This window comes from Apaloderma vittatum, unplaced genomic scaffold (assembly GCF_000703405.1).
Source record: "Apaloderma vittatum isolate BGI_N311 unplaced genomic scaffold, ASM70340v1 scaffold10237, whole genome shotgun sequence".
Lineage (NCBI taxonomy): Eukaryota > Metazoa > Chordata > Aves > Trogoniformes > Trogonidae > Apaloderma > Apaloderma vittatum.
The window spans coordinates 1-27,156 of NW_009725704.1; the positions used below are offsets into that span (position 1 = coordinate 1).

At 41.3% G+C, this 27,156-nt stretch overlaps 1 protein-coding gene across 1 annotated transcript in view; it reads right to left on the reverse strand.

Annotated features, from left to right (window-relative positions):
* Positions 1 to 1,607: 1,607 nt before the first annotated feature.
* LOC104276615 (protein unc-13 homolog B-like) overlaps positions 1,608 to 27,156 on the reverse strand; it is a gene marked incomplete at both ends in the record, with an annotated part of 55,490 nt that continues 29,941 nt past the window's right edge. The window contains 3 exons of the mRNA XM_009873001.1: positions 1,608 to 1,698; positions 3,577 to 3,903; positions 18,507 to 18,729. Coding sequence (XP_009871303.1) covers positions 1,608 to 1,698; positions 3,577 to 3,903; positions 18,507 to 18,729 — 641 coding nt within the window. The remainder of the gene's footprint in view (positions 1,699 to 3,576; positions 3,904 to 18,506; positions 18,730 to 27,156) is intronic.

The window sequence follows — 27,156 nt, forward strand, 5'->3', positions numbered from 1 at the left end:
CCTTCCAACCCCTGACATTCAGTGATTCTGGAGGCTTCTTCCTCTTTGCAGCAGCTCTTTGCCATTCCAGAGAGAAAGGGAATCCATTCTGCTCCTTTACTACTTCTCCTAATCATGATAAAGGGATTTATATGGCACAAGGGAGATCTAGAGCAGAATTTAGGAAAACCCTTTGGACAGTAAAAGCAGCTAAGCCCTGGACCAGGCTGCTGTAAAGCTCCATCTCTTGAATTTTCTCTTTTAAAGGAATTCTGGATCAACAGTTTTTAGGAGTGGTCAACGCAAAGCAAATCACAGCATTTTGCAATCTCAGCTAAATCAGTGTTTCTGTAACAGTCACCTCAAAGTATGTCTTCTGTCCAACCCAGCAGAAATGCAGAGATTGATGCTGAACCACCTAACGGATCTTGTACTCTCTCAGAAAAAAATAGATATCCATCAATGAAATTCTTCTTCCTTATAGTATGTTATAGTTCTTCTTCCTTATAGCGTACTTGTTTTCCATAAGGCAAAGAACTTAACTGTTTTGCTTGCCTGATTGACAAAACAACAGCAGTTCTTTCTCTTCTCAAATATGGTGTTCTTAAAATCACTTTCCATGTCATACTAACAGTTTTGACCCACATCCCTTCTGCTCAGAAGTGAAGTAACACAATAATTGTTAGATGGCAAAGAATTTACTATCCAGATAAGATAAGGAAAAAGTATTTCTGCTATGGCACTTGAGACGCCTTCTCAGGTGAAAACAAAAAAAAAATAAAATTGTTTCGCTACAAATTTGCAACAAATCCAGATACTGCTACTGATACCATAAAATACTTTCTCATAAAAACAAACCACGAGAACTCTAGAAGAAAGTAGTATTTCTAAATGAAATATATTAACTCTGCACTTTGGGTAGTAGGTAATAGTTTATCATCTATGGAACATGAACACCATATGTTATCTTTCTGTGGGCATACAGATGGATGAAAGCATAAGACTTCCAAACAAAAACCAACACAACTTCTTGGGTCTTAATCATTGTTTTCTAAAAGAAGAGTGTTGATATTGTTGAAGAAAATGTCACAACCTTTTCCTTTTGACTTCCTAAATCAAGTTTGTTTATTTTTAAATTTTACTTTTGTGAGATGGAAATACCAAGACTTATTATACACCCACTTTCAATTAGTATTTATAAAAATATTTGATGTAAAGTTTACCAAGGAACTTTTTCACACCACAAACAATACAGATAACTCCTACTAAGCCAACAAGCTATCCTCAATTTGCCTTGAGAAAAAGTCTTAATTTCAAACAGTTTTACACAAATCAGTTAGTCCCAGACATTATTATTACTATTTACAAATTCAGAGCTAATTTCTCTGTATCGTTTCTGATATTAACCTGTAGTTCCACACAATGATGTTCAAGATGTTTGGTAGAATTAGACAGCTCTAACACCATCACAACATGCTGCAGCCCTATACAATACATTTGATTAAATTTTTGTCTGCAAACATCAAAATTATAAGATGCATCTTACAACAAAGAAAAAATGAAACCTTCATGCACAGACGTAAAAATCTGTTAGTGCAGAGAAGGAACCAAGCAATATTCCATCCTACCTCTTGAAGCTGCAGTCGAACTTTGCTAATGGCTCTAATCCAACGGGCTCTCGCTGGAGGAAATGGTGGTGGCTCATTGTCACCATGGTAGCTTAAAGGCAAGAAACAGAAAATAACTACATGGAAAACACTCATCACCAGCATTAATGATTCAGTGTTACACAGTATAACCACAACTTCACCTCCTGAAGCTGAAAAAGCCAACAGGCTATAGTCAACACAGCCTTGTACATGCTCTGGGAAGTGAGAGGCTAAAGCAGAGGTTTCGCTACACACAGGAAGCATGTGGGAAATGGATGAGCTGGAAGCTATAAGCTAGGATATAATCAAGCCCCAGGAATAAGATTTTATTGGTCAGAACAATAAGTAGTCCAAGATACCTGATCAAGCCACTTCAACATATTAGTATCACAGCTGCACACACAAAGAGGCAGATGGAAGAATTTCCATCTCCATGCCTGTTGCAGGTCCCTTCTAACCACTGCCTCTTCCTACTCATACCTGCCTGCTACAAATTTACAGCTTCTCTTCAGTGGGAACACTGGCAAGTGGGCACCAGTGTGTGTTTCGCCATTCACTGCACCCTTCTTATGCCATCCTTTCACACAGCCCTACAAGAGGAGATGTGCATCTGGCAGTACTGCTCTATCTAAGGGCCCCAGCATGTTTTATACTCCCTAACCTCACGATACATTGAGCCTTCAGTTTCATTCCTTCTGTCGTATGTTGCTGAGGTGTAAATCACCAAAACAAACATCTTTCCCTGTCTGCAAAGCACCTTGCATGGATGACAGTATTTAAAAAAAACAAAAAGAAAAAAAAGAGCTTAAGAGCGACATGCATCCATGCTGCACATTTAGTTCAGGTGCGACTCTAAGGATCTATGTTCGAGCTCAGTTCCATGCTTGCTCTATAAAGTCAGGAAAGCATTGCCAGAGAGTCAAGAGAAAAGGAGCCATTGATGCAGAAGAATCCAAGTCAGCTGCCTAAATTAGCCTGAAACAGACTATGTGAATAACCTTCCCTGTGAACAAATATAGGCCAGCCATTCTGGGACAAGACTTCTGCTGTTCTGTAAGAAGAGGAAAGGGAGTCAGAGTTTAAAAACAGTTTAACGCTTTTTCTAGTCTTGTTTTCTTTTTCATCTTTAGTGTAAGGGTTGCCCACACATGAACGGCTGTGGTTAATTCTCTCATATAAGCACAGTACCCTCCAAAGGGTACAGACAGGCAGACATCTTTCCATGGATCTGACTGAACCAGATGAAAAAAAAATCCCTCTTACTTACGCAAGTATAACCACATCCACTGTAGGGGCTGCAATGACTTGATCACATCAAGGAGAAAAATTCACTCCCAAAGTTAAGTAGTGAAATTTGAAATTTCAGTAAATTCTGTACAAAACCCGGTGCATTACTGCCCTCAACTTAGCTGAAATACATTTGAAGACTGTTTTCAATACTGCTGACAGTTTGTAAAGCTCAAGTGCAAGGATGAGAAAAGCTGCCAGAGTGAGTCAGAGCAACATGCTCATATTGTAATTCTACAATGTACCACTCCACAGACACTAATTGTAGTAGGCTACTACTCAGCAATGGAACTAGCGCAGGTTTAACCATGACTACATGTAGTTCTTGGTTTCTAACATGTAAGCTTGATCACACACAAGCAATGGAAGCAGCTATCTTTGGGCCAGACTACATTCATCAAACCAGAAACAGAAAATACAGCAAACGAGCTTCAAGGCACTAGCAGGTGTTCCTCTTTACATACATAGCAAACATAGTGTAAGCTTAGCCAAAGTCTCCCAAATAATTAGTCTGGCATATAAAGATGTTTCACAGACCAGCAAAATCAAGTTCGTTGTTAGAGAAGGCTGCCAGAACAGTGTACATAGTCTGTCCCAGGAAAGAGTAAAGAGAGACATCCTCTTTAAACTAATTGAAAAGAACTCAGTAAGTTGCACCTACCTCACTTGGGCTCCTGCATCAGCATCCTTGGGCTTCTCAAGTTCCAGAGATAATTTAGCTGCAGAATGTTCTGCACGTTTCTCCTCTGTCTCACAGACCTTCACCTCCTCTCCTTTGCTGCGAGGCTCCTCTTGCTCCTTGAGCCATGCCTGACCATCCTTCTGGTAGCTGCCTGAGCTGTGGTAGGAATGATTCGACTCTCTTTCCTGGTGATCCTCTTCTTGCTCGGAGCCATGGGCACTTTCATGAGAATGGTCCAGCTCACTTAGGTGAGAGCTTCCCTGGCTGACATTACAAGAGGAGCCATATCTACTACTGCCAGCGGGACTATGAGAGAATAGAAAGTCCATCAGAGAAAACAGTGGCTTGGAGAAATTTAAAGCAACCTGCACACCTAACAAACTGAGCAGGATGCTAAATATTACTGAAACGGCATGATACGAAGTCATATTTAACTATTATGCTCCCTGAACTAGATGTAGACTTCTGAACTTCAAAACTTTGGTAGGCAGTGGAAATACTTCATACACAGCCTACCAGCATACAGATTATATATGCCAATGGTCTGTCTTTCAGTCCAACTGACTGCTTCTTCACTTTCATCAGGTAGAAACTGCCAGTGAAGATATTCTAATAACTAGATAGGAATAAGAATGGAAACACAGCAATTCAGAGTGGAAGTCTGCAGTGTCTTCTTCTGCGGGTTCACTGAAGCTAAAGTCTTTACCACAACCATTTAGCTGACTACTGTTAAGAAGTACAGTTAACTAAAAGTTAGCTTTATTTTTATATATATTATATGCTTACAATCAAATACAGTGTAGTCAAGATTAAAGTTGTCAAGATTATCAACTGAAAATTTTGTTCATATTAAAAATCAATGCCACAGAAGCGTGATCTCTGTGATTCAAGACACCACTTCCAGGACTGAATTCCTAGAATCCTCACAGAAACTACAGTGGATGGAAATTTCTCATGCAGTCAGAAAAATTACAGCTAACTCACAGCAAACATTTCAATCCAAGAATTAAGCAGCACTAATGTTTCTCTCACTTGCACACTTAGGAGAATTTGAAGCCACATAGAAAGTTTTGCAAGTGCAGTCTTACAAATGCATGATCAGATGCACGAGTTTCATTTTTTATTACACAGAGATATAAGTTCAGCAAGTCTCTGTTTTTTTTCTTTGAGGCCAGTTGTAACTTAACACAGTGACAGGACTGAATATAGACTCGTGAATACTGATCCTTCACTTAGTAGCTTTCCTAACTGCATGAAATAACCTTCGCACACATTTTAGAAAGGGCAAGCATTAGAATACCTTCACTGGTATCTGAAAATGTTCTAATATCCTCAATAATGTGAAATTAACCTAATCAGTTCTATAATCCATCAGAAGTAAGTTAAATGGCTCTCTAAAATGAAATGTCTTTATCTTACTTTTTGAAAACAAAATGTTCATTCTTTCCAATATTTTTTTCTTAGGAAATGTAATGTATTTATCACTAAACAAGAAAGCAAAGTGGATTGTATGCACCGGAATTAGCACACAAAGAATACAACTTCTGAAAGGCTAATTAAATTAGCACTAGAAGCATCTCATTCAGTAAGACACAGAGTAAGAACATGGGAAATCCAATTACACTTATAGAAAAGAGTGGAAAAAGGTGAGAAAACGGTCTAAAGGGCTCATACATAACTAGTGACCACAATTTGTTAAATCCTCCACGACAGCTATCAGTAATACTATAAACACTTCACAACAAACAGGGGATGGGACTGAGCTACAAACATCAGACATCAAGGCCAATCTGTGGCTGCAGCGCTGCATTATAAATGGTCAAAAACTTGAAACCATTTATTATGCCTCATTTGTAACTAGCCTTTTCTCATTCAGTCGTTCCACGCTATTCAGATCTGCAGCCTGTGTGCTAGCTTGAAGTACTGCTCCTTCAGAGGTAGAATCAAGCTCAGTTTCCTTCAGTTCACGTTGGTCTGGTGCATGCTCTTCTGCCTGATCTTCTTTCTGCAGTTCACCTGAAATCATCTTTTGCTGATCTTCTGACTGTTTATCAAACTCCTCTCTCAGCTCGTTGTTGGATGCATCTTCAACAGTGCTTGCACTAGATGGTTCTTCAGAAAGTTCATTGTCTACAGTGCCAGGCTGCTTTGAAGACAAGTTTACTTCTATATTTGCATCAGTCAGTTGATCTGAGACTGCAGATTTTGAGTTTTCATCTGAACTGACTGTTCCTAACACCTTGTCATCTGGTTTTGACAAAGCCTGTGGTGGTACATGTGGTTCCCTTTTGGCAGAGGTCTCCCTGCTGTCTTTTTGCCAGGGAAAGGAGAAATCTAGCTTTTTCCCAAATACTGCTCCTTGGTCACTCTCTGGCTTACTCACCTTTTCTTCACTACCTCCTTCAAACAGAGTTGAAGAAAGTTTCTTAAAGCTGGACATGAGGCCCTGATCTGACCCTGCTTTATTAACAGAAGGTGGCTGTTGAGAGAAGAATGACCCAAATGGCTTTCCACTATCAGCAGATGACATAAAGCTGAATTTTGGTAAGCTGGGTATGTTTGGTAATTCAAAGACTGTTTTACTACTGTTTGCATCTGGAGCAACATTATCAGGTTTACTGTGCTTCTTCAAGTCACATTTGGAAGCAATCCCTTCTGCTGGCACTTCACCAATCACTAGATGTTTCTCCTGTTCAGCAGTTTGTTGTTCTATCCCACTTACCTTCTCTTCATTCAGCTGAAGCAGATGAGCACCAGGCTCATCAGCTGGAGCTGTGGGTTCTATATGATTACTATTGATTATGTCCTGCTGACCAGCATCAGCATTGGCCTGATCCGCTTTAACAGCAGGTTCTGACTCAAGTGTAGCACTCTCCTCCAACTGGGAAAGATTTGTGTTTGCCCCATCAGCTGGGGCTTCCATTTCCAGGTCAAGCCCGTCAGAAGAGCCAGTGTGAAGGATGCCAACAGCTGCCTTGTCTGTAGGAGCAGCTTGTTCCTCTGTTACATGTGAAGAGCCCACACCTAGTTGGTTTGTATTTACATCAGTCTGGTCAGCAGCTTCAGCCTGCACTGTATCAACTGCATTACTGAAATCAGACTGGCATGGCTCAGTATCTACCAGCTCAGAGGGTTGTGCGTCATTATCCAACCGCAGAACCCTGAGGGCTTGATTTTCACTAGAGACTGCTGCTTCTGGAGTGATGCTCAAAGGTTCCTCTTTACATGTTTCAGAGTTCTTATTTTCCTCAGTTTCTATTTTCATAGAAGACTCTTTTGTGGAGTTCTCTTCTGCTGAAATACGTAATACATCCTCCTTCAGAGAGCTTGTGACGTCTCTTTTAGACTCTCTGGCTGCAGCTATACTTTCTGTCTCCCTAGAGGCTTTTGCTGGAACAGACCCCATGACATCTTTCACGCTACTGCCTTGAGGTTTAGGGGTGGATTTTGGAGGCATCTCTTTTGGAGATTCTTTTGGACCTTTGAAGATCCCAAAGAGATCATTTGTGAAAGCTGGTGCTGGGCCACTTGGGAGAGATGAGAAACCAAAGAAAGAGGAGCTTTTCTTCTGTGCAGTAGGAGGTGCAGTAGTTTGAGGTTGGGAAAAGAAACCAGACAACGTTTTAGGTGGTTTCATTTTTGTCATGAAACTTGAAAACATTTCAACTGAAGAATCCAGTACAGATTTATCACTCTCAGATTCCTTAGGTTTGTTTTGCAAATCAGATGCCTCTGGCGTTTTAGAAGGAGAGTGCAGCTCTTGTGTCTGTTGTAATGTGTCACCAAGAGTTTGTTCGGGTAATTTGTTCAGCAACTCATGCTGTACATGTACTTCGTCAGAGATCACTTGATTTTTTATGTCACTCGTAATATTTAAGTCACTGAAACGCTGAGAATTCATTTTATCAGCTAAGGCCATGTCATAATCTTTCTCTTCAGAAGCTTGTTCTTTTGAAGAATAAGACTCCCCTTGACCAATAGGGAATGCAACACTGTCCATTTTCCCTGTGCTACCCAAAGCATCTTCTTCTGCCCCTAAGGAAATAGTCTGTTGGCATGAAGAATCCTCCTGCACACTGGGAGTCTGAAGGCAAGGACCAGAAGCAGCTGCATTGCTTACTGCAGCATCACTGGTCTGTGGAAGCTTCTCCAAGCCACTCTCTTCAGCTACCTCAGTAACACTTTCTACATATTTCACGGCCACCATTTCTGATTTATTTTCTGGGATCATGACATTGTCAGACATTTGTTTGCCAGTCACTGCTGCAATAATATCATCCACTTCTTTCTTATTGTCTGCAGCTTGTTGCCTGGCAGAACTACTGATTTTGACACCAGAGTCAGTAGGAATATCTTGTTTCACAGGTGGCTTAGAGTTCACAGGTTTAGCTGGTTTTGTATTATTCTCCTGTCCTGGAGCAGTTTGTGGCTTTTCATCCAAAAATGATGTTAAATTGAAGAAGCTAAAGCTAGTACTTCTTTGAGGTATGTTCTTCTCAGTGGCTGGACTGCTGGAGAAGAAGGAGGGCAAATGAAACAGCCCTTCTGTTTCTTGCTTCCCACTGGCAGGAGCGGCAGGAGCAGAAGGTGCCGAAGGCTTTGGTTCATCTGATCCGGTGAAGAAGGAAAATATGCTCTTGCTGGCTGGCTGTGCTGGCTGTGATTTCGAAGCAGTGATACCAGAAAAGCTGAATGGCAAACTGAAACTTGACTCCTTAGGAGTCTCCTCTTGCTTTGGTTTTGCCTGATTAATTGCGCCTCCTAAACGACTTCCGTCTTGCTGCTTTGGTGTAGCCGTGGGTACGCTGCTTTCCTGCACAGCTGGCTGACCCAGCTGGCTTACTTTGGGACCTACACTCATTGGCTTCTGTGAAGCAGTTCCAGGAGGCACTTTTTTACTCTCTGAAGAATCCTTCTCAGCTTTTCTGCTTTGTTGTTCCATTTGTGTCCTAGGGCTGGGAGACGCCTGCCTGTCCAGGCCTTCTGTTCTCACCCCTTCCTTAGGGGTGGAGGACAGACATGGCATACTGGCACTCTGAAGACCCCTAGACTTCTCCGTTTGTTGTCTTGACTGAGCCACAGTTCTGCTATTTGTTTTTGGCAGAGTTGCACTACTTGGTGTTGGCTGAGAAGACACAGCCTCCACTTTGAAGAGATCTCCAAGTGATCCGAATAATGATGAGATGCTGGAGGTTTCCTTCTGTTCTGGCTGTATCACCTTTTCTGGTTTATCATTTTGACTTCCTCCCACATCTGGTGATGTCTGTGGTGCTTTGCTTACTTGCGTTTTAAAGAAATCAAAAAATCCAGAAGTTTGGGTTTTACTGGCAGCCGAGCTTGCAGGAGAATCTTCTCCAAGACTGAACAATTTTAAAGCGCTTTTAAATAATGTCTCCTGAGGCTCAGTGGCTGGGTGGCTCTGATTTGGCTGTGACTGACTAGGTTCATTAACACTTGCATGCCTTTCAAGATGCCTGGAGGATGACGTTGCTTTAACAGGTCTCTCTTCTTGTAGTGGCCTCCCATCTGTAACAGTTTGGCTCATTTGAGGGGGAGATTTTGTTAATCCTGTTTTTTTAACACAGATGCTTTCATTCTGATTTAATTCTGGCTTTTCATTTCTAGCAGTCTCCAAATTGAGTCCTGATGAACTATTTCTCTTTGTCTCTGATGCAACAGGAAACCTGTGTCCTGAACGTGCCTCACCTGATTTTCTATTTGGTGCAAGTGATAAAGCATCAGCTTTATCTTCAGATGATTTTGACTGTGTGTCAGTTCTCTTCAAGGCAGAATCTTCTGATGTCTCAAGGTCAGGACCTGAAGATTTCCCAATCAGTCCACCCAAAGCAGAAAATAACGAGCTAACTTTGTTCACTGGTGTTTTCTTGTCTTCTTCCGTCTTTTTTGCTTCTGTTACTCTATCAGTAGATGCCACAGTTTCTTCAGCTTTAGGAGTAGATTGAAACAGATGGAAACCAAAGAATCCTGATGAGCCACTCCCAGTAGTTGTCACAGGAACAGCCCTATCCACTTCCTTGGTGTGGACTTCCTTATTCAGTGATCTATTGAAAGCCGCTCTGGAATGTGTTCTGAGATCAAGAGTTAGCGGAGACTCCTCTGAATAATTCAGAGTTTCTTTCTCAGGTCTAAAATCTACTTTGAGTTTTTGAAGCTTATAACCTGAGAAGTCCAATGGCTGCTCTCTCTGATAATAAATGGACTCCTCAAACATTTGTGAAAAGGTCTCTAAATTCATGTTCATTAACTGATCGCTCCTCTGCAAAGCTACTGACAAATCAAGGGGTTTATTTGTTGTATAATCATCTAAAGACTCTTCTTCAGCAAACCAAAACAGCTCATCTTCACTGTCAAGAGGGACTTTAAAACCACAGACAGCAATTGTGTTGTCTTCTAGCACAGCTCTTGGAATAGAATCCATCTGGTAATTATAATCCCAGAAGTCTGGGTAGGAATATGTTTCAGGAGCACACACGTAAACATACTGTCCAGTGGGATCAGTGAGCAGCGAATATACATACTGGCTATCACTGTACATGTAGTATCCACAATCACCATCTTCTGATGGCCACCATATACCCTGCTCAAGCATCATTAGCCATTCCTGATACTCCCGGCTATAGGATGAATACATAAAGCTCTCATCCATACTTAAAGTGTCTTGGTCAATTAGAGTCCACATAGTTCCATCACAGCCAGAGGAGTAGCTTAAATCCATGGGCAACTCTTCAAATGAGTAACTGCCATCTTTTTCAAAAGGTGGAAAGTTACCGTAACTTTCACTGAGGGAATTAGCAGTCCATGCATCATTTTCTTCTGAACAAACATCTTGAAACATTAACTGGTCAAACGACTCATAGGACATCACACTTAAATCTAAACTCTGTCCATCAAAATTAGCATTTGTCTGCCAATCCATCACATTTGCATTTCCATCCTTTTTACAGAGATTCACTACCATATCGTTTTCAGGCCAGTCCAAGAACTGAGGGGGCAGAACAGAGTTCTGGTTTAACACATAGTAAACTGGTACTGCTATTTCATGAGTTTCAGCCAGTTCTCCCACTTCATATTCCCACTCAAAGCTAGAATGGCTTTGTGTTTCCTGGTAAGCCGAGTACTGCTTCGTAAGGTTATAGCTTTTATTAGTCAAATTGAGAAATTCATTTGATCCTTTGTTTAAAAGAGTTGGAAAAACTCTAGATTCTGCATCCTGATAAGGGATATGCCTGCTATTTGCAGGCTTTCCAGATAAGTCCTGCACCTTGTCTTGAAGATTTAGAGCTTCAGGGAACACAGGATGCTCGCTGTGGGGAACATGGGCCTCAGCTGTTTTACCTACTCTAACGCTGGACAGGTGGTCAGTAGTTTTGGACATCTCCATTGTTTTCACATTATCCAGTTTTTCCTTGGGTTTGGGCAGCAGATTTTTTAAGAAGCTGGGAGCCTCCTGCTTTTCTCCAGCGCTGCTTTGAGTATCAGAAGCCATTCCTGAGTTGCTGGGTTTTGTCTCTGAGCTAGAATCCTCACCTCTGTCAAAAAGCTTCATGAAGCCTAGAGAGTTTGGTTTCACCTTTTCTTGCTTACATTCAGACAAGTTTTCACTTGAAGCAAGTTTAAATAAACCAGAAAATAATCCAGGAGATGTGCTTTTCTGGTCATCACTCTCACTTTTAGCAGTCAAGTCTTGATTACTGGCTGTGTTTTCATTAGAAGAAATGCGAAGAAACCCAGAAAGAAAACTTGGTGCATGCTTCTTCTGCATATCATCTGCACTTGCAGCTTCTGGCCCTCTGGCTGAAGAGGGGGATTTAACTGAGCTGTCATTTAAGACTGGTGCATTTAGTCCTTCTCTCATCACTCCTCCTTTTATATTTCTAGGTTCTCCCTCAGTACTCTTAGTTCTCTGCTGCTCTCCTGCAGCCTTAAAGGTAGCAGAGGCATTGTCCTGGTGTTTTTTTCTATTTACTTGGGCACTAGATATGTTTTCTTTATTCATGTTTTTTGTCTGTACAAGTTCCTCGTTATGGTCTGATAAATTTGGAACAGAGCTAGATTTTAATGAAATGGCATTTTCTGAATTACGGTTTCTGCCTTCAAACACAGAAATGCCACTAGACTTCTGATGACTTCTTTGGTTCTCTGAAGGTGCTAGGTTTTCCGCAGAAGAAAATTTAAATAAAGAAGGAATAAATCCTCCTTTCTCATTCACGTTTGTCTGCTTTTCTGAAAAACTTAACCCACTGAAAAAAGAAAGTTTCCCAGTGAAAGGCAATGAGTGTCCTTCATTTGATGAACTATTTTGTCTCACATCCTCCTCAGACTTATGCCCTTTAAAATGCCCAGATGCACTTTCTTTCTGTCCTTGTTCAGCAGAAGGAAGCAAGAATTGACTGAAAGACTTTTTGAGTGGACTGAAGAAGCTTTCAGATGCTGTACCATGATCTTGAGGCTGTGAACTAAGTTCTGCGTTATCTCTGTTTTGCTTGTTCCCCAGTCCATGATCTGTGGTATGCTGATCCCCTACGTGATTTGCAGGAGGTGGCTCCCTGGCAGTGAGCGCACCCTCTTTCACAGTGGCATCTGGCTGATTTGTAACCGGATGCAAATCTGACTGCTTCTGTGGCACATCCTGCTGCTTGGGAGCCAAGAGACCATCAAAATTAGCTTTCAGACTGAAGGAACTGACTGAGTTTGTCAGCCTGCCAAAAATTGAAGACACAGAAGTGCTATTTGCATTTACCTCTGCCTCACTTCTCGTCTCACTCGTCTGTTTCTCTGTAACAATGCTGCTGGTCCTGGTTGCCATCTGTCCAGATGGTCTCTCGCTTCTGCTTGCCTCATCAACTTTCACAGCATGGCTGTCCTCCTTGGCGTGCTTCTCTTCCCTTATTTCTTGTTTCGGCACTTCCTTCTCAGAGAAGATCTTTAAAGGATTAAACATGCCTAGAACAGAATTCATAACTGAATGTTGGTTCTGCTGGCCGCCAGCAGTAGTTCCTTGTGATTGCTGGAGATGATGCGGTGTGGAAGCCTTACTGTCCATCTCGTTGGTTTCTGGCTTGCTGGAGTTTATGTTCTGGGCTCCTCTATCACCAGTCACTTGGGATGGTAGCAAAGAGTGAACAGAGAACTTGGTGTCAGCTTTACTATCTGGCATCACTCCAGAAGATGAACTCTCACTTTTGGACTTGCTAGAAAACACATTCGAGCTTCCACTTTCTGATGAGTTCTTGGTTTCCGACTTCTCCGGAGTGGAAGAAACAAGCTTTTCAACAGAGGCTGTGAGCTGCTTTGTGCTTGACCCCACCTTTTCAGTGAATGAGCTGAACAGGGAATTAACTGTGTTCTTCACACCTGACAAGTCTGGGAGAGATTCAGATTTGCCCTTGGTACTCTCTTCTGCAGCAGGATGTTTGGGCTGTTCAGGCTCCCTGTCTTCTAACAAATTATCAGTGTTACCTTGCTTCGGTGCCATGCTCTCAACATTTTTTTTGGTCCCTGACAATGTACCAAATTTGCTGATTTCTTCCTCCTTTTCAGCCAAGTATTCTGAAACTGATTCTACCAGACACTGAAGTTCATCCATTGTGTCTATGTACTCCTTGCTGGGTTCCTCAACAGGAGACAGGGTTAAGTCTTGCATAGGATGACTGTGCTTGCTCCCTTTACTCTTGTGGTTTTTATCACAGCTAGCCTTTAACTGAGAGCCCAAATCTTCAGTGTAATTAACAGTGAAGTTTCTCAAATGGCTGATGTCAGAATCGCACCACGTTTGTGAAAGCGATTCCAGTTCCTCTATTTCATCATCTGAAACAGGCGAGTACTGGAACTCATCAGAAGCGCTGCTGTCAAACTCCTCATGGACATCCACAGGCACAAAAGTGTTATCTGGCATCCCTGTGACTTTGTCTTCACTGTTACTGAGGTGAAGTGAGCCCTCATGGTTGACTGCCTGCTTGCTGGGCAGCTTGCCACTTTTAACCATTAAGCCATTTTTGTACGGACGCAGGATGGGATAAGCAGGTAACCACTCCTTACTTTCAGAGCTACTGGTGCATTTCCCAGTTCTAGTATATGCTGGGAAATCATCATTAGGTTCAGATCTAGTCACCGCACCATTGAAATACACCATTTGCTCCCCAGGATACTGCAGACCTTCATTACTTTGAAGGCTTATTTGTTTATTCTCTCCAAAATTGTATCGCAGCTTCTTTTTCCTTCTCCTGTCTATTGTATCATATTCTTGAGGATACCTAGGAACATCTACAGACCCTGACTCCACACATACCTTTTGGCAGCACCTTGACCTTTCACAGTGCTTATTTTTTTCCCTTTTTGAGATCGTTTGTGTCTTTTTCGTGTTTGTTTCCTGCCAACTTCTATTTTTATTACTGTTTTCTAAAAATTCCTCTATTAGCAGTTTTCCTAGCTCTTCATAGTTACTCTCCTGTTCATCTTCTCCATCTTCAAATGGAATGATCCTGACTCTTTCATTTCTAGCTAGAGATCCTTGTCTAAGATGAGAAATAAAGGAGGTGGGAAGGAAAGGAAGAGAGGCAGAAAAAAAAAAGGAAAAGATAACAGTTTTAAAAAAAAATTCTAGAAAGGAGAGAAAAAATAGTAATGAAAAAACATGCATCAAATAAAGTGAAATTAAAATCAGAATCATCCAGAGATAACAAAACTGAAAACCTGCCAGTCTACCTCCATTATATTTCAACCAAATATTCAAAAAAAAGCAGCATGGGTTATGATACACCACCAGTTACTGCTGTGAAAAATTTAGAAATGCCTGTTTGAAGGAGAACAGCTTTTTGTGATCAAGTGAGGGCACACAGCCTTGGCTCTACCAGTACTCTGCTGTTACTTTTTTAGGCATACTGAAAAAAATTCACTTATTACAGTAACAGGACTACTTTGAGACACAGCACCCACACGCACCATTCCACTATGCTCTGCATGCATTTCGGTCACTCCAGGCTGCAGACTTTGTTTTAGCAGTATTCATAAAGCACACGGGCACTTTGTTTCTCCCACGGGGGCTGCAGAGCAGAGGCTGCATGCAAAAGACTCAGGAGTCACTGGACTCTGAGGAAGTGGGGACAGGACAAAACGCAAACCATGCACATCCACCACATGAGGAGATCCAGCTACCCCAACACTCCTCTCTGCTGGGGGGGTTCTCACTGCAGGTAGTGCCCTCGGGGGCTCCTGCCAGCATAAAATGAAGATCCTCAGAGCTGTCACTGAAGAAGGCAAAACAAAACATGGGACACCAGCCCACTGTAAGCCTCAGAGGCTTTTCAGAGCCTGTACTTGTCATTTATAACGCATCTAAATGGATCCAGTAAGATATACATGCCCGTTGTGGGAGACTGGATTAAGGCAGCTACTGTTTTGCTATCAAACAACCTGCCCCTTCTTAGAAATCCAAGTAAATGACCCTTGGGATTTTGGGATTAATTCCTAGCCCTTGATCAGAAGGATTACCTCAACTGTTCAACAATGTGAAGGCTAGTAGTGAGAAAGCTTCCTCTTTATCTAAATCTCACAAGAGTTTCTGCCAGCCTATATAAAAATAGATGGGTAGAAACCGGATGTAAAAAAACCAAACAAACAAACAAACAAACAAACCACCCCAAAATGCTCATCTGAAAAGATGCATTGCAGCTTTGTCTCACATCATTCACTGATGAGCACAAAGCAGCATGAGGGCAGGCATGCCTCAAGCCCGAAAGAGGAGGGAAAGGGCAAAGTGCACAAGGGCATTGCATGGATACTGCTAATACAAGAGTCTTCAGTTTGAGACACTGGGACACTGATGGGATAGCCCTGAAAGAGATATAGTTCATTGCATTTTCACTACTGCTGATTTAGTCCTTCACTTCCACTAGTATTAGCTAATTTACACTAATTGGAAAGCTACTCATTACTTTAAATGAGCCCCGTTGTGCATGGTTTTGAACAGTTACTACACTTTTTGCTTGCAATTTTAAGCTAGTAATTGAAATTATTTCCCTTAAAATGCTAATGAAATTTAAAATACTAGTTACTGGATCAAGCCCTTCCATATCTCAGCTGAAAGCAACAAGAGCTACATGAATGCCTGAAGAACCATTAGATGTAAATGTTGAACCAACAACCGACTAATCTAGGCATAAAAGAAATTACTTTTCTTTGTAATCAAGCTCCTTGAACACAGCATTCCTTTTACTAGAAATAAAGCAACAACAAGAAGTCCAACACCTGAGAGGACAAAAGAGATGATCACACCAGCCCACCATTAAACTACCACAGATGTGAAACAGAGCCAAGGCAAACAGCGAGTATCAGCTGAAACATATCACAAGACCACTTCACAGCAGCAACAGCGAGGAGACAGGCACACGAGGCTGCAAAGAGGTCAACCCACCTATCAGACAGATCTAGAGAGCGCCTGCTCTCTAGCGAGCACTGGCGGCTTGTCATTTGACTAGACTCAGATGTGGATTCTAGGTCAGTTCGGCCACTCACAGTGGAATCTATGCTACCACGTCGCCTTGGAAGTAAATAGAGCAAGAGCAGGGAGATATGGAGGACACATGGTTACACAAAATAAACATTGCAAAGAAAAGTTAGTGCTTAAAACAAGTAACTAAATCTGAGGGGAAAATGTCTGCTATTTTGAAGCCAAACTGGCTTTTGGCCAAGGACAAATAAGAATAATCTTTGTTATCCTTGGGGGGGAGAATTAAATACATGTATTTCATTCCAAGGAACACAATCAGGTGTAACAGCTGATAAAGAGGATCATAACTTTTCCAACACATTGTAAGACACAAAAAACAGGTGTTAGTAAAGCTAGTTTCAGCTTGAGCACTTTGGCACAGATATCTTCATGCCCAATTCAAGACAGGTTCTAGCAGAACCTTGCCTGATTCCTCTGGGTCTGCACAGGACAGTCTCCTACAAGCTGTCATCTCATCAGCAATCACCAGCTGCCGTCTGCCAGGAACACTGATCTCATCAGGTGGCTCCCTGGTCCGCAGCACTTAGAGCTGCTAGGAGCAAAAGTCAAGCATGGTTTGGTTTTGCAATACTCAACTACAACCGTCTTTTGAAACTATTTAAGATCTACCCGTATGCTTCTTTTCAGCCAGCTCATGTTAGAAATACCTTTCTGGTAAGAAAGAGAATCCCATGTAGCTTCTCTGGAAAGCTCACTACATTTTCTAAGTTTTAAGATTAAATATGCAGCAAAAAAAATCTCGCTGGGCATGTGGAAAATGCACATGGGACCAGGAACACTCAGAGAGAATCAAATCACCATCTAGCACTCGCCTTCCAGGAGCAAAAAGTACTTCTAGAACAAACCTCATAGTTTTTAAGTAAACTTTATCAGTCCATAGCCTTTTGTATCAATACCTTCAGGAAATCAGAAAAAAACCAAACAACCCAACATATTCCACCTTGGTATTCTTTAACAATTCAAACCAGAAGTGCTCCTTTGGAAGGACTTAGAAACACATTTATCTGTTATATACAGTTAAAAGTTCAAACGCCCCCAGCCTCCAAGCAAGGTGAGCCATGAAAGATTACTTGTATTGCCAACGCTATCCAGGGAACTGCAAAAACACTCAGACACGACTGGCTTCCCCAGGCTGGGTGTCCAATGCCACTGCTCAGTTTGCCATAAAGAAAAAGTTCCATCTCATCTTGCCACACTAAGATCCACTGCAAACCAGCAGTACAAAACAGCATGGGAAAGAAAATAACTTGATTACATGAAGATACCCACTGGACCATGAAAAGTGCGCCAAGAACGCCATGTCACCCTGCAGTCAATGTGTTTCGTTGTTACATTTGCCTCTGCTGCTTGAAATTTCAGTAATAACATTAAATGTTACCACTAAATTTCAGCTTTTACCATTAAAGACCATAAGGCAAAAAGAGTAAAATTTAGCCTCTTACCAAGGACAATAAGGTAGAATATAATGCATATAAACCTCCTACATGTCTAACTCTGACAGTTTTTAAGCAACTGCCTCTTCCTCCCACACCAAAGACATAAAGCAGCAGCATGGCCTGTTCTACACACCAAGCTGACCAGTACTGTCCAAGTTCCTCTGCCCTCCCTTTACACTTGACTCATCCTTGATTTGGAATAGCAGTTTTATAAAGTTTTTACGGTTCTCAGCACAACCTATTCTAGGTCACAGGCACCAATCCTGGTACGTTAATGCTGTAATGCTTAATACTTAAAGAATACAAAAGCAGTTGTGAATCTACTTATTTATGGTCAGAAAGCTAATTCAGAGCAAGTAAACTATCTTTCATACAATTCATGGGAAACCAAAAGTGAAAACACACTACTAAACAGTGCTACATGATAGCAGGAAAATAAAAAGCCCGCACTCACATGGCTAGAGATTTTCTTCTTAAATATGATGTTTTGGCAGAGCTAATAATAATAATAGAAAAACAGGAGCTAATGCAGGACAGAAAACAAATCTGCCCTAAGGAAAAAACTCTTAATAGGATAACTGTTAGAGGGTGTTTCACTGGCTTGGGAGGCACATCCATGCAATGGTGCCAGAGCAACCAGTTACTGAGTGCTCTGGCCTTCAAAAGGTGAGGTGAAAGTACAACCAAGAACAAATGACCTTAGAGTTGACCATATCTTTAAAAGGTAATTCACTACTGACGGATATGGCGTAACACACAGCCGCATGGGTCTTTCCTAGCTGACAGCGGAGCCCCAGCGTTAACAAAATACATATGTAACACCTTCCCACCAGAAGCCTTTCAGAGCCCTTGAGCTGCCCCCTCCTCAAACAGCGTGGCACCTTGAGGGTCTGCTATGTAAAACCAAAAGGGAAAAGAAAAGCCACTCAGTAGACAGCACCCACCTGACAGCTATGTGGTCTCGATAATCCAGATCATAATTCTGTAGGGAGTCAGCACAGGATTCCCGTAAGACCCCTTGCTGCTGCAGGCGTGATGGGACCGTGAACTGGTGCACGGAGGCATTGGGCTGCGCGGTCGTGTGGTACGGAGGAGGAATGCTGTTACTGGTCTCACTGCGATAGTCACTGTCTCGATCATCCACAGTACTGTCAGCATCTTCAAAGGCTAAGAAATAAAAGCAGTTAAGCACACAGCTCTCTCAAGTTACCATGTTGGGACGGCGCAGCCCATTTGGCTTTTAAAGAATGACCAAAAAAAAAATGCTATTTCTGCTCTGGATGTGCCTCTGTCTGGCAGATGGTTATAATCTCCAGTTCTCTCAACTATGTACTGAGAAATTCCAGCGATCTCCCTCCAATCTCTCCTTTCCCAATTCCTCTCATAGAAGTTTATTTCTCTTCAGTCATTCTCAATAAGCAGGTTCAGACACTCCAAATCAATCACCCCAAACCCCAAAATTCGACGTTCTTTGTTGTTGCCAAAGTGAATATTTAGATGCTGAAAAAAAAAAAACACCCCCCAAAAATAAATCATTCCTGTATGGAAAGGAGTTCTTTCCAGGAAACTTTTCAACCTTTAAGCTGTAATACCATCTCTTCTTGGTAGCATCCTTAAACAGAACTCTAGGGTTCTGGGTTATCTTTTTTAGCATAAAAAAAAAGGGGGGGGCCAGGGGGGCATAAAAGTCTTAGTTTAAGTTGGTAGAAACTAATGAAAAGCACTCAGTAGGAAAATAAGAAGAACTGAGAAAGCAGCTTTGATTATAAGCAATTATACTACTTCTTACAGTGGAAAAATTGCTACATTCCACACAGGTACATTAGTTTAAGCTTAGTAGTCAACACTAATGATAACCCTCACAAAGGAAAAAGCTCCTTTCCAGTGAGTACCCTTCCCTGCAGAAACACTTCTGCTTGCTAAGCCTTCAGAAAATGAGAATGTGGAGTTACATGGAGGAAAGGTATCAAAAATACAATATTGGTGTACTGCTGTGTTTGACTGTGCAGGATGCAAGGTTATCTTTGCAAGCTTAAAGTGAAAGAAACACATTGTAAAGGCAGTGGAGTGCACCATCAACATGCTTGAAACACAGGAAAATAAGGATCAGCCATTATTCACTCCCTCCGCCACCAGAAGCCTGCCTAGAAAGGACAATCAAATTAAAGCCCCTTCTGGCAAGTTACTCAGCAGTATGTGTCCTATACATCCATTCACCATGAGGCTAAACAATGACGTGAAAGTGCTGTTTTCATGTCAGATCTTTAAAACTCTCTGAATTTAACTGCTGAAATTCCAAGCAGATGGAACGTAGCATTAGGGAACATCTTTTTCTTCCATTGGCGCTTCCCAGACCTCCAATTCAATTTTCAATTTTTTAATCCAAGGTAGAATATGTTCTTAGGGATCTTTTCAGCTACTTGTCAACCAAGTAAGATTATATCAGTGCCCTAAAGTGGATGAAAGAGTAAAAAACAATCCCAGCAGAAAACATGTCTGCAAAATACAAACCACTTGAGAAGGCCCAGCTCTGCTCTCGAGTATAGTCAATTCAATTTGATTGTCCACTCTGAAAATGGAGTTCAGCCTCCTGCTTTTTAGTAGTTTAAATGCTGCAGAGTTCTTGTCAGTCTCTAGTCAATTGAACAGAAATGAATAGCAATCATATATTGCTTTAGTCAGCTGTATTAAAAGCTCAATGTCCATCACTTTTATTACAGTTCAGTGCTTAGAAGAAACAAGATGTGCTTCACAAAAACTATCTGACATGCCAAAGTGCCACTGAGGAGCACTGAACTTCCAGCCTGTGGAGCAAGGGCTGATCTATTTGTAGATCACAAGGCACACACCACCCTAAGAAGGCTAATGAGCTCTTATTCCACTGAACAATGTCATTGCTCAGCACTTGAGCCATTAACGTCTAATGCACAATAATTACTTTTATTGGGACAGAAATGCCGTTTTCAAAGAGCTGTCAAATGCCTCACTTTGCTGCTGCACCTACACCATCCATTGATGGTAATACCAGGCAGAAATCCTTAACTGACTCATAAATAAGGGCCAACTCATGCTGAATTGCACCTATCCCCTGAGCAATCTCACTTCATAGAACAGAAGTGTTCACAAATGAAGACATTGCACAACCTGATTAAAAGCACAAAAACCTGGCCCATATGTGGCTTATAGCACACATTACCTTTGCAAGAAAGTACACTGTGAAATGTCTGAGCATAGTGATGATCCTATTCATTAACATACTTGACACTTATGTTTTATTTAAGCAAGAGTCTGACAAGAACTTGCAGAAGCAGCTTTGGGGATTCATCTCCCTTAAAAAGAAGAGGTCAGGCATTACAGCCCATGTTTCAGCAAAATATCCCTCAGAACGCATATGGTGTGATAAATTCAAGTACTATCTTCTTCAAACAAGATGATACACCAAGTCTTCCAGAAGGACAGTTGTAGCTTAGCCTCAGTCCCTGAAAATCGGTTAATTAATAATAAGATACATGACAATAGACACAAAAAAGTCTGCAATTGTTTTATCCCAGTTCAAGAAATTTCACATATACCAAATAGCTCTCAAGGGACGAAAACCATTGCTTTGTTGCTGGACCTACCGTGTAGAGAGTGGGGGGTAAGGCTGAAGGGGCAGGGCAGAAGCATGCTGTTCACACTTAATAATTGAATATTCATGCATATAGGCAGCACAAGAAGAAAATCATTTGGACAGTCACATCACACAGTATGATTTTACAAAGAGTGAGGAAAAATCAAGGAGATAGCGTCTGTGAAACAGCCTTCTGGAGACCATGTTATTCCTCTCATTCCTGCCTCCAGAAGTTACTACACCACTGCTGCAGGGCAGAACACATACAGCTTTTAAGATACCGACCTCAAAATCACTTGGCACAGTCCTGTCACACCAGCTCTACCAGTCACATTTAACCTCTGGCAACTTTCTTTATATCAAGCTTCAGGACAGGAAGGAAAGCTAACAGCAACATTATTACAGGTGGCTGGATGAATGCACTTTCAGGAGTGTTTTTGTTGTTTTAAGGTCCCAATGCACAGCAGGAGCTCCTCTCAAAAGGCTGCCTTCAGTCAAAATTGCCTTCTGGCAGTAACGTGTCATCAGCTGCTGGGAGCTGAGGTCAGGTCCCTGAGCTTAGTTACCCTCCACAAACTTGAGCAAAAACTTGGACAAAAGGCATAACTGCAGCATACTCAGGCACTCAGGAAAAAGAAAGTTCGTGTGAGATTGTCTATCCCAAAATCCCCACTACTTCTCCAAAATAAGCCACTGAGCTTTTCACAGCTTTTGTCTATTTTGGTAACAGCAAAAGACAAGAAAGTGCACTAACTGAAGGAATTACTTCCAGCCCAAGTCCAGAAGAGATTTCTGCCAGCTCCTCACCAGAGCCTTTGCAACTCACCTTCCTCACCCTTCATCCATTTAAAATTGCTTTCTAAATTGCAAACGACTTCTTTCCTTAAGTCTCAGACCCCATTACTCCATCAACTGTCGAACCATCGGTCACTTCTGACAATCATATATACTTTCTGAAATCTTACAATCAAAATGCATACTAGTTTAAAGAGGACTATTGAGGTAACAAAGAGGAAAATAGATGAATCTCAAAAGGAAAAAAGGTTATTTTTCTGAGGCTCTTTTATAGCTCTCCATGTTAAAAACTCATAGGTTTTGAGAAATTATTTAAGTGCACCTTTGCAGGTCCTTAGTTCATCTTAACTGTCCTCACCACTTGAAAATATACCAGCAATTTGCACACACTTTTTTAGACAGAAAGTTAGCAATATTCAGTCTTCAGTTTAAGAGCTTTCATAATTTTGATACTCTCACTTGAAAATACCTTCTGCTGTTGAAAGACTCAACAGTCAAGAAAGGGATCGACAGTCTGAAGTGTAAAGACTCCCTTGAACATCTAACTTACTTCTCCAAGTCTTTTCCTTTCGTAAAATGAAACCAGGTCAACAGGACAAGATCCTAAAGCATCTTCTGCCCAACTGGAAAATTTATAGCACTTCTCTTGCAAGAAGCTCTCACCAAGAAAATGTTTTCCAGCTATCAACATGCTGTTTCTGATGCTTCCTTCTCAGTTGTTGTTGTAAGTTTGTAATTAGAAACTTATTTTTTATTACATCATTAAGCTAATGGAGTTCACTTGAAAACATCATTGACACTGGCCCAAGTCTACCTACAGGGATGCTAACACAACTTCAAACAGGAGACCATAGGGAAGGATGTAGAGGGAGGGAAGGAGCTCAGTAAATACAACTACCTTTTAAAACAAAAAAACCAACAGTCCAGATAAATAGGAAAAATACCTTCTGCACAAGCCTCCTAAATCTCTGACTGACCAATGCCTAAGCACCCCATTTCCCTCCCAAACATACAAAATCGAGGAACAAAAGAAGGCTATTTAGGACACTAGTCTCTGTTCTAGTAGCATAAAAAAGTTTAGTTCATTATGGGTTATCCTATCACATTCTGAGGACAACTCCAAACATTTGAGACATTCAACACTGACAGCTGAGGAAGTTGGACAACATTGTCGATGCTCAGAGAACTCAGGTTTGATCAAAGACATGAGAACAAGGAGGACAAAACATCCTGTGGGAGGAGAAACTGGGAAGTCCCTGCTGAAAGGCTTCTAAAACGCAGAACAGACTCATGTGTAACATTAGTTGGACATTAGACTCAAGTTACTTGGCTGAAGTAAGAGTGTCCTCTTCAAATTCCATTATTTCAAAAATGGAAAAGCATCAGGCAGAACCTCCCCTCTGCTGGCAGTGGCTTTGCCTGGCTCCCTCAGCAATCCCCTCCATGTTGGCTTTGACATAGGGAATTTAAGCCTGACAGATCAAATCTCACAGGTCCTACAGGCAGAAGAAGCCATGAGCTGTATTATAAGCAGAAGCCTCGCCTGTTGGAAACTGTAGGACTTCCAGAGAGTGAAGACATTTCCTGCACATTTGCTGGAAAAATTAACAAAAACCTTACAACCTCTGCAACAGATACCACACCAGCCTTCAGGCGCAGGCATTAGCTCTGTAGATCACAGAAAGCTGTAGTATCTATCTTTCCAAGGCCGGTAAGCACTAGTTAAAGCAAAGCCCTATCACTTTCGCCATGATGCCGCTTCAGTGAGCTCCAATATAATACCTACAATCCTTCTTCTCATGTTGGTGTGTACCAGCCGTTTCTGGGTTTAGATTTACTCCTATTTACAATTTTTGGAATTTCTGTGATCGCTTCCAGCATATCTTTGTATCTTAGTAAAGCAATCACTAGAGATTCCTTTGTGTTTTTCAGTTACTCCAAATGCTGATTTAGGCTTACATGAGTATGAAGACCAACCCAAGCAGAACACCAGAATCAGATTTACACAAGAATAATAGTCCAATTCTGCAATTTTACCCTCAAATTCCATTAGAAGGCACAAGCAACTCATTTAAAATATGGCCAAAACAAAGCCAAACAGTGAAAACATGGACAACCATCCATCCACGCAAATATGAAGATTTGGTGAAAGTAAAAGCAAATACAATGGAAGAGACTTTCTATATGCATGAATATTTCCATTTTCCTCATACTGGAGCATGCTGTATCACTATAGGATCAGAAAACTTGCAAGAAATCGAACAGTTACGTACTCAGCTGCTCTCCCCATCCGAAATAACTCCAGTTGCCTGCGTGTAACACAAATGGCAGCAAAGAATAGGAATGGAAAAAGAAAGCTTAGAGAAACAAACCACAAGCATACTTTTCATGTATATAAAATGCCTTACAGATGGCGAGCTTGAAAACATGAGAGATTTTTTTTTTCTTTCTAAATACAACACTAAATTTATTTTTGGGCTTACTCTTCACTGTCCAGTTTGTTTATAAGACATTTCCAATGTTACGATCACTGTAAACTCTAGGAATTATTAAGCAATTTACTAACACAAGTAGACAAAATACTTATCGACATACGGCTTGGTAAGAGCAGTTAAACATTGTTATTTCCTACTACACACATTATCAAGATTACAGACAAAATATCCTAGAAATGAAGAGTCCAGTTAAGAGCAGTATCTGTCTCCAGCCAAGTCAAGTGGCCAAAGTTTCTTCGCATTTCCACTTCTGCCCTCTTTCCAGAAGCGGTGAAAGCATCACACCAGCAGAAAATCTGTGTGCATGTAAAACTAGCATTAAGTGAAGGATACTTTCTTAGCTAGATACACACACTGGTAAAAAAGAGCTCTCATAGCATCCTAAGGACACAAATAGTCACAAGTTAATTCTACAAGAGTAAGGAAATCTCTCCATGTTAAAATTAAAGGGCATAAAAATGCATGCTAAAGTTGGCCAGACAGCCAAGTTATTACTTATCGATACTCCTGCTGTCATCCCAAGGTCATACTCAGTTTGATGGAGGCAACTACTACATACAACCCTCAAAGCACCTTGAAAGTATGCACACAACTTGCAACTCCAAGAAAAGCTTCAGAACCAGCACTTCTAGAAGGCAGTGTGTAAAAACTGCTTTAAAAAGTGACGTTTACAGGAGTGTTGATGCATAACCACAGCAAGCAACAAACAAATCCTTCACATGCAGGCAGAGAACAAGGGAGAGCTTTCTGCCCTGGCTACCAGCCTCATCTCTAGCTACCTGACAGGTATACATTTCCAGGGGAGAGAGAGCTCAGAGAGTTCAACAAATCCCTCCCTCTACCCGCATTAACAGGACTCACAAAGTTAGAATGGGCTAGTTCTTGCTTTTTGTTAAAATCGAAAAAAAAAGTTAGGGGAAAAAAAAAAAAACAATCTTTGTCCTAAAAAATCACCATCACATTGGTACTCGAATAAGCCATAACTGGTCCTGGTCAGTAACTTCACTTTCCAAGGGTTTAGTCCCTATCCCTGTGTACTACAGAGGAGCTCTGTTGCCCTTTCAATTCTCAGGGGGAAGTAAAGGTTAGCAGGAAAAAGAAAAGCATGCACAGTGGACTACACCAAGAGAAAAAAAAGGGGAAAAAAAAAAAAAAAAGGCAAATCAAGTTTTAACTCTCTTTTGCTATCCGGGAAGTAATGGTGCATGAGAGCTACAACCAGGTGCCTCCCTTCTTCTCAAACATAAGAGGTTTACAAAGCAAAGCAGTTCACCTTGCATACACTTCAGTGAGTCTGGACTCAAGGCTCTCGCACAGACATGTGGTGCTTTGCACAGAAACCGCCACAGCTCAGGTTTAGGTGGTACTTCTATCACCTAGATGACCTTCAAAGGTAGGTCATTCTCTTTAGACTCCTACAGGAGTTAGATAAAAAGTAGTAACACATGTTATGTTTGCTTTAGTCAGCTCTGACCAAGTATGTGCATGGAACAAGTTCAATGATATTTTTTTATCAGGTCGGTTTAGAAAGAAACCCGTATTAAACCAGTATAACGCTGAACATGTGCAGTTTCCACGGAGCATAAAAGGGTTATTTCTTTCCTGTCTACAGGAATAACAACAAACTTTTTTCTTGTTTACTGAACTTAACAAGTGAAAAAAACCTGAAAACCATGGAGTCAAGCACCAGCAGTTCACAGTCTGAGAACATGATAAAAGCTGCTTTTCTGGTCCACAGCATGAAGCGTGACAAACCAACATTCAATGCATCTGAGCCATCCATGCTGGCAAGATGAAGATGTACCCAGACATAAGTCTGCCAGGATCCACCAGCCAGTGTTTACACAACCCTGACCACATAGCTATCATCTCAGGCTTGTTTTTCATGACAACAAAATTCCATGGGTTGCCTAACGATCAGCTTTGACCTGAGCGTTTTTCAGGGGAAAAGGAGAGGAGAAAGAGGAACATGCAACCAAGCTGGCAAAGAAAACATGAGTAAAACACATTCAGCGAAGACAGATGAGAAAGGAAGAGAATCTGAAGAAAGAGTATGGAAGGAAGAGGCATGAAAAGCATGAAGTTTTAGAGAGGGACATGGGGAGAGGTCTGAGAAAAAAAGTGTAAGCAGTTGACAGAAGTCTGAATCAAGCTTTAATTTGCTGTTATAAATAGTTCACATTAAAGAGAAGAAAATTTCCTACTAACGTATAAGCAGAACAATAACTTACGTATACCTTATTCTTGAAAATCTCAAGCCATTGACATGGGATAGCAACCTCAGCACCTCCTTCCATCAAAAGGTTCCTGTCTCAGTTAAACAGTAGGAGGCAAAGTAAGCCAACATTCAGGGGTCTGTAGCTGTATTACTATTAAAGATCCAGAAAAACTCCGCAGTGGTACGACATTATTGCACTCAGATTACCTGTTAGTTAAATCCATGTCATAATTCACAAATGAATGCACGTGTAACATCCTAAAGGAACTAGTGAAGAAATATCAGAAGATACTATAATTTTCCAAAAGCAGCATGCAGATCAGGAAAACTACAGAGACAATGGATCTGTCCTGCACCTCTTCTCAAAGATAAAACCTCCAGACTGATAGCCTCTGCACAGACCTCAGCACAAGTCACTGCAGTCTGCACAGAGGGAATGAGTGGCTCCTTAAGAGAAAAAAGCAAGCCTGACTCCT